Source organism: Colossoma macropomum, unplaced genomic scaffold (assembly GCF_904425465.1).
Source record: "Colossoma macropomum unplaced genomic scaffold, Colossoma_macropomum, whole genome shotgun sequence".
In the NCBI taxonomy this organism is placed as follows: domain Eukaryota; kingdom Metazoa; phylum Chordata; class Actinopteri; order Characiformes; family Serrasalmidae; genus Colossoma; species Colossoma macropomum.
The window spans coordinates 6964-15685 of NW_023495728.1; the positions used below are offsets into that span (position 1 = coordinate 6964).

Sequence of the window (8722 nt, forward strand, 5' to 3'; positions counted from 1 at the left end):
CCAAAACCTAACCTCACCCGACCTTACCCAAAACCTAACCTTACCCGACCTTACCCAAAACCTAAGCTTATCTGACCGTACCAATAACCTAACCATACCCGTTCTTACCCAAACCTAACCTTACCCAACCTTACCCAAAATCTAACGTCACCTGACCTTACCTAAAACCTAACCTTATCTGACCTTACCAAAACCTAACCATACCCGACCTTACCAAAACCTAACCTCACCTGACCTCACCCAAAACCTAACCTCACCCGATCTTACCAAAACCTAACCTTCCCCGACCTTACCCAAAACCTAACCTCACCCGACCTTACCCAAAACCTAACCTTACCCGACCTTACCCAAAACATAACCTCACCCAACCTAACCCAAAACCTAACCTTACCCGACCTTACCCAAAACATAACCTCACCCAACCTAACCCAAAACCTAACCATACCCGACCTTACCAAAAACCTAACCTCACCCGACCTTACCCAAAACCTAACCATACCGACCCAGCCCAAAAACCTAACCTTACCCGACCTTACCAAAACCTAACCTTACCCGACCTTACCCAAAACCTAACCTTATCTGACCGTACCAATAACCTAACCATACCCGACCTTACCAAAAACCTAACCTCAAAACCCAAAATCTAACCTTACACAAAACTTAAGTCATTTAAGATCTACTTACAGAATGGTGTCAGCAGCTTGTCTATAACAGCTTATTAAGGATGTTGAAATTGATCCGTTACAAGTTCAGTGACCTCTCAAGTTAACATCTACAGATATGAATTTTGACATAACATTTTGACAATAACGTGAAAAACAACTGAATTCAGCAGTCAATTTAAACAAATTTTATGTACGTTGTTAATTAAAAGTCTACAGATCTACTGAATGTATTTACTGGTGCTTCATCATTAATATGTTGTTGATATGGTACTTACAGTCTGTTGAGTGTTTATTTAATCTTAAAAAAGGACCACTTAAAATAGTCACCAAATAAAAATGCATGTGAACTTTGGTCATTGATCAACTGAATGCAATTAATCTTCAAATATTATGAGTAAAAATACACCACAGTAAGTCTCATGTAGGACACTCACCCCTTTGAATGGTTCTTTCAGTATTGAAATTGCAGTAAATCTCCTCGTAGACTCTCTCAGTGCCCCTACTCAAGCCTTCACAGACGCCCTCAAACACTCTTCTCTGGCCTTCATAGACTACATTCTCCATCCTCTTAGAGAGCCCTGTGAAGGAAACAAAGAGAAACACTAAACCAGTTCAGTGGACAAGAAGATTGATGATTGAAGGAAAAATTCAGAGAATGTCCAGAAAGTGGATGGTAGATGATCTCTGAATCTCTCTACCTCTCCTGAGCACTCTGTTCTGGTAAATCAGCACAACCAGAAGCACTAAGGCCAGGAAGAGCACCGCTCCCAGAACTAGGAGAGACACTGGATGGATGAATGGAACAGCTGGAGGAGTGACTGTCCTCTCTGATGTCTGATGCACTGGACATGAAAATACAAACAAATACAGAAACTGTGTAGAGAACTGAACAATCTATTCAGAGACATTTTAGATAAATGAAACAGTACCAGTGGTGATGGATGCAGCAGCTTTTGTAAGTGTCATAGTGGGGGGCTCATTCCTTTCTGTAAATACAGAAACAAAAGAGGAAGACAGACACTTCTAAAATGGGGTTTTAATGGAAGGGGGTATTCCGGTTCTAACATTTGAGAAGTATCAGAATCAAAGCCTTGCAGATAATTAACACTGGGATAAACATGATTTGATTGGAGACTCAAAAATTAAGCAGGCCTGCACAGGTGACTCCAGCGTCCTGCCTGTGGGAGCAGTCAGTGTGGTTCTTCAGGGAATGAGGACAGTCCCACAGGTGAATCTCATTCCCTCTACACTTCACTCTGTTTAGCCAGATAGGCCCTTCACCAGCACCAAAGACAGCACTCCCATCAGCACTCAGCGCCGGCCCACAGCCCAGCTGCCTGCAGACCACCTGAGCATCCCTGATGTTCCACAGATCATCACAGACAGACCCCCATGTTTTATTGTGATACACCTCCAGCCTCCCAGAGCAGTTTCCCTTTCCTCCTCTCAGCCTGAGAGGCAGGCGATCTAAATCACACACATCACACATGAGGAGACAATGAACTGATGAGCTAGTGTAGTCATAGAACTCGACAATACAGCCACATTGTACCATACAGATGTTCACTGTGATTGAAACAAACAGATTAATATACCATTAACATTTGTGTGAAGAAGAGGTGCAACACTTGTGACATTTGTGTTTTTCTCTGCATGTGTACTTACTTGAACACTGTCTGCAATGAAGAGATGAAGAGTATTTCGTATGCTGTAACACACGATCACTTTCCTTTTCTGTAAATATGAAAAGATAACCATAATAATCACTGAACTTTTCCTTGTTTAGATATTTAAGCCTGTTTTAATTCTAAATTTATTATTATTTTTTTTTATTTAATTCAGTTTATTGCTAGCATAATAAAATAACAGAAAACAATATATTAATATCAACATACAAAACCAATCCAAGCTGCCTACCTGAACAGGTAATGTGAGCCACCTCATTGCTATTGTCACATTTGTTCTGTCTCCAGGGTGAAGATGGACAGTGCCACAGAGTGGAGTCATGTTTCCTACATTTCAGATCATCCAGCCAGTTAGGAGCTGATTCCACACTTGCTTTGGAAGCCCTCTGACTGCCAGATCTTCCACAGTTCAGCTCTTGACAAATGAATCTTGCAGTTTCTTTATTCATCCCATTTACACACACATTACCCCAGGTTCCATTGTAGAACACTTCCAGATTCCCCTCACAGCCCTCTGTGAGTCTTATCTCTTTAAACTCTGGTGAGAGAATTGTGATTTCTACTTGAGCTTTTATCACATATGTTTATGGATGTTTTAGAAATGGTTTATTCATTTGTTAAATATCTAGCATTCTGTGATAATGTTAAACTTTACTTGCTTGCACAAATTTAACTTTAACTTCATATCACTTTACCTGAGCAAATGATTCCTACGTCCTCCTTGTGTCCACATTCATCCTCTCCACACAGCTGAAATCTGCAGTTCCACAGGGACGTCTCGTTCCCCTCACACTCCACCTCATTCAGCCATATGGGTCCAGTTCCCGGTCCAAACCGGGCTGGTACCGGAGCACTGAGGGCCACTCCACACTGCAGCTGTCTACACACCACCTGCGCATCCTTAATATCCCACAAGTCATCACACACTGTCCCCCATGAGCCGCTGTGGAAAACCTCCAGCCTTCCTGCACAGTCTCCCCCAGAACCAACCAGCCTGATGGAGCTGTGAGCTGAATTAAACTTACCTACACAAACGCAAAGAAAGCATTATGTAAGGAAGCTTATTAGCTAGTTTTCATATTTAACTGCTGTAATTCTTACCAGAGCAGGTGATTGAGAGCTGTTCTCTGGAGCTGCAGTTGACTGCTTGTGCGCTGCTGCAGTTCCCCAGATGTGCTTCACTCCCAGAACAACTGAAACCCATCACACACATGTGTCTGTGTTCAGGACTGGATGGAGGGGAGCTGGAGAAGTTGAGCACAGAGCCACAGCCCAGCTGTCTGCAGACCACAGAGGCCACAGACTCACTCCAGGAGTCCAGCAGAACTCCCCTCCAGTCCTGCCAGAAGTACACCTCCACCTGCCCCTTACAATCCATCCCTCCAGATAACCGCACTCGCTCCTCATGAAATGCCAGCGAGGAACCTGAAGAGAAAAAAAAACTTGAAGCATTGAAAACTTGAAAACGAAAGCATTTTTGATTTTGACAACGCATTGGTTTGAGTGGTCCTTCTTAGCGTCCTTTTTTAAAGAAGTCCCTCAGTAAAATAACACAACAATGTAGCTTCAGTGAATACATACAGTATGTTATCAAAAGACATTTCATTGACTACATCAATAAAATGTGTGTATAATCTGCTGAATTCAGTTGTTTTTCACTTTATTTGGAGTGTTCAACTTCATTTCTGTAAAGGTTTACATGAGAGGATTGAACATGTAACAGGTCTAATACAGCCCATCTCAACATCCTCAACAAGCTGTTATAGACATGCTGCTGACACCATTCTCTAACTGGGGCTTAACTGGGTTAGGTGTTTGGTAAGGTGGGGTAAGGTTAGGTTTTGCGTAATAGGAGTAACATTAAGTCTACTTTATGTAACACATCAACAATAAATCTACTTAAAGTAAGTAATGTATCAACAACACATCTTCAAGATATTTACCTCAATGTATTCAGATGCTTCACTACTGCTTCTTTACTGGTATGCGGTTGATTTGTTACTGATACTTTGTTAAGAGTTTATTAATCATCCACAAAGGAGCACTCAAAATAAAGTGTTACCATGGACTAAATCAGGCAGGGATTTTCCAGGCCAAGAGATTAGCTTTTACCCTCATCTAACACACTGAATTCAGTTAATGCTACTTAGCTGATGAGCTGAATCAGGTGTGTTTAATGAGGCAGTGTGCTAAAGTCTGCAGTGTTTTGGCCTGTGAGGACTGGAGCCTGACACATGTGACTAAATGAATCTGAGAGCTCACCACTGCAGATGACTCCAGCATCCTGTTTATGAGAGCATGCAGTTCGACTCCATGATGAAATGGGACATTTTGACAGGTGTGTTTCGTTCCCCTGACAATTAAACACATCAGCCCAGATCTGGCCACTCCCCTCCCCAAACCAGTCTGACCCCAACACAGCCACAGCACTCCCACACTTCAGCTGACCACAGAGGACACTGGCAGCTCTCAAATCCCAGCTTACATCACACACTGTGCCCCATTCACTAAGGTACTGGAGCTCCACTCGACCAGAACAGGAGTCAGAGCCGTTCACCAGCTGAGCTCCAGTGTGACCTGAGAATATAATGAAAAGCTAATTAAAACAGCATGTCAAAAGAAAGCAGAGACTTTATTACTTGAATGTGAATAAATAATTGCATATTTTGGAAAGCTTGAATTTTATGCTTTACCAGAACATATTAGACCCACATCACTGTTATGGGAACAGTTGTGTTTGAGTGAAGAGGATGTTGGACATAGAGTAATGTCATATTCATTGCCTCTACACTGAAGCTCCTCTGACCACACCTGACCCTCCCCTCTGCCAAAAGCAGCTGCTCCCAGCACCTCCACAGGAAGCCCACAGCCCAGCTCTCGACACACAACCTCTGCATCCTGCTGGTCAAAGTCTGTATCACACACTGTGAACCAGGTATCTCCATGAAGCACCTCCACTCTCCCAGAGCACAGATGAGAACCACCAGTAAATCTGGGCTTTCTGTTACCTTTGTGTAATTCAGAGACAAGACTTTGCAAAGCACACTTAACAGTAGAAGAATTACAAAAATACAAAAAAGAATCAAGACAAAAAAAATAATAAATAAGATCCTTAAAAACAACAAGTAGTATTCAATACATCGTATATTTAATTAGTATTAACTTTAACTTAAAAATCCATATTTGCGGTTTAAAATGTAATAATATTTAATATTTATGAATTTCATTTATATTAATTGTCCAAATTTATGCATGAGAAAGATTAAAATTCATTATATTAAAGGACTGGTAATTGTTATTAAGAGTAATTGATGCATACCTGAACAGATCACTTCAATATCTATATAATGGTAACAGGTATGTTCACCCCATCCCAGTGATCCACAGTGTTTCAGTGTAGACTCTGATCCACTGCAGTCCACATGACTCATCCAGATTGGTCCTGATCCTGGTACAGTAAGATCTATACTTAACGGCTCCCCACAGTCTAGCTCTCCACACACAACTGCAGCAGCTCTCATATCCCAGCCACGACAACACACTGTTCCCCACTGTCCTCTATGAAGAACCTCTACTCTCCCAGCACAGCGACTACCACCATCCACCAACCTCACACTATCTGGGGGGCAAAAAACAATGAAAAAAGCAGCCCAGACAGAAGATAATATGGTGAGACATAATCAGAGATAATTGTATGACTTGTGCTTCATGTGTTACAATGCAATGTGAGTTAGAAAAATACCCTCTTACTTTTACAAACTAGTCCCACATCATTATCATGGGTGCAGTTGTGTTTGAGTGATGACAATGTTGGACAGAAGTGAATCTGAGATTCGTTGCCTCTACACTGAAGCTCCTCTGACCACACCTGACCCTCCCCTCTGCCAAAAGCAGCTGCTCCCAGCACCTCCACAGGAAGCCCACAGCCCAGCTCTCGACACACAACCTCTGCATCCTGCTGGTCAAAGTCAGCTTCACAAACTGTGGACCAGGTCTCTCCATGAAGCACCTCCACTCTCCCAGAACAGCGAGAACCATTAACCAGCCTGACTCCTGAAAATGTAAATCCCCATATAAACCCAATTCCAAATTTTGGGAAAGTGAATTATGAAATACAAATTAAAATAGAAGGCAGCAATTTATTAATCCACTGTGACCTATACTGAAATGAAAGACAAATACAACATATTAATGTTTTATATTGCTAACTTCATAGTTTTTTGTAAATAAATGCTCATTCTGAAATTGATGACTGAAGCACATTCTAAAAAAGATGTATGGGGCAATCTAAGACTAGGAAAAGTGTTAAATGTTCACAAAAAACATTTTAAAAGAAGTCATGTAACCATGCTTGGATATAAAAAGGGCTTCCAGTAAAGTTTCATTTTTTATAAGCAAGGATGGGTTGAGGCTCACCACTCTGCCAAAAAATGCATCAGCAAAAATACAACAATTTAAAAGCAATGTTTCTCAATAATCAATGGTAAACTCTCTGTGCATAAAAACAGCCAAAAACCACAACTGAATGCCAGCGACCTTCAAATGGTGCTGCATTAAAATCTGGCATGCTTGTGATGGATATCACCACGTAGGCTTGTAAATATAAAAATAAACTGTTGTCAATAAATACTGTTCCGTGCTGCATGCACAAATGCAAATTAAGACTGTACTGTGCACAGTGGATGCCAACAAAGTCCACAAACACTGTCAATTTCTCTGCACTTTTTCTATGCACTTTAAATTATCTGAAATAGACTGATAAACACTGGAAAGTTAACCCCTTAAAATCCCAGGCTTATTACATACTAATGCTTATTTTTCAGTAACCACAGGGACATTAATGCAAACTGCTTGAGCTACACTCTTAAAAAATGATGTTTTTTCAAGGGTTCTTTAGTAAAGAAAATGGTTCTATATTGAACTATGAACACTCAAAGAACCATTTGCTTGATTAAATGGGTCTCTGCATGGTGAAATGGCTCTTCAGATATCTTCATATATCGCTGTTGTCGGACAAAAACCTCATATCTCCAAAATGAAAAAACACACATTACTTTTAATGTAAGTCAATGGAACCAGACTTTTTTTCCAAGTCATTTTGGGCTGTTTCTTTTGGTCCATTCTTCATGAAATTTACGTACAATGTAAATGCCAACAGCTATTTTCAAATTATGTCAAAAACTGGAAAACGACAATAATGGAGATACATGGTTTTCTTCCGACAGCAGCGATATGTTGTTTTTATTTATTTATTTATTTATTTATTTTCAATTTAATGCAGGCTAAATAGAATTCAGTTCAGATCACTGTTTTTCTTTGGAAATGGGTTTGTAAAACATACACAAAAAAGGAACCCATGGACTGTGATTCTTTAGAAAGTCCAAAGAGAAATTAAATACTGAAAAGATGCATAAAATGTCACATTAAGTTTGTCAGATCCTATTCTTAACTGCATACAAGATTGTCAATTGTCATTTTTTAAATGAGGTGTACAGTTACTTTCAAAAATAAATTTAATGTAGTATTTCTAAATTCCTCTCAAACCTATGAGTGATTCAATTCACACATGCAGTGTTTTGAAGCCACACTGTGAGTTCAAAATGACTTCACAGCTTAAAAAATCCTGGGTGAGTTGCCACTGAATTAACCTAAAGCAAGATATTACTAGTTTGAAGAAGAATGAAACATGGACAATGGTGACATGTGGTGGTAATTTAAATTTCTTTCGTTTACCTGAGCAGATGACTCCAGCAGCTGAACTGTGATCACAGTCATGTCTACTCAACCTTCTAGATCTACAGTGCTTCAATATAGTTTCTGATCCACTACAGTCCACACTGTCCATCCAGACTGGTCCTGATCCTGGTCCAAAGTGAGCATCACTTAGTGCATCTACAGCCTCTCCACAGCCCAGCTCTCTACACACCACTGCAGCATCTCTCATATCCCAGCCATCATCACACACTGTTCCCCACTGTCCTCTATGAAGAACCTCCACTCTCCCAGCACAGCGACTGCCACCATCCACCAACCTCACACTGACTGTACAACAGAGAGAGAGAGAGCGATGGACACATACTCACAACTGTAGAAAAAAACCTAAATTAATTAATCCGATCATTTAATCAAGTGGATATCTTAGTAATCCACAAATATTACAATACCAAACAGGTCCACAAGAAACAATACACACACACACATATATATATATATATATGTGTGTGTGTGTGTGTGTGTGTGTGTGTGTATAGTGCATGCAATAAGTGTAAAAGGATTGTTCAGAAGGATTATGGTATGATACATACAGTGATTATGTACATTAAAATGTGTGCAGTAAATTGCATGTGCAGCTATCCTTGTTTAATAGGATGA

The 8722-nt window shown here is 40.4% G+C and overlaps 1 protein-coding gene across 1 annotated transcript; it reads right to left on the reverse strand.

The window, feature by feature from the left end:
• Positions 1-1099: 1099 nt before the first annotated feature.
• LOC118802887 (scavenger receptor cysteine-rich type 1 protein M130-like) lies at positions 1100-8372 on the reverse strand (the record flags this gene model as incomplete). The annotated part of the gene is given in 13 exon segments (XM_036563310.1): positions 1100-1243; positions 1364-1488; positions 1668-1807; positions 1810-2168; positions 2268-2292; positions 2557-2888; positions 3046-3148; positions 3711-3775; positions 4613-4927; positions 5044-5358; positions 5670-5969; positions 6101-6403; positions 8084-8372. Coding segments are annotated over 13 exon segments (2815 nt in total), but the record flags the coding sequence as incomplete, so codon positions are not given.
• Between the last annotated feature and the right edge of the window lie 350 nt (positions 8373-8722).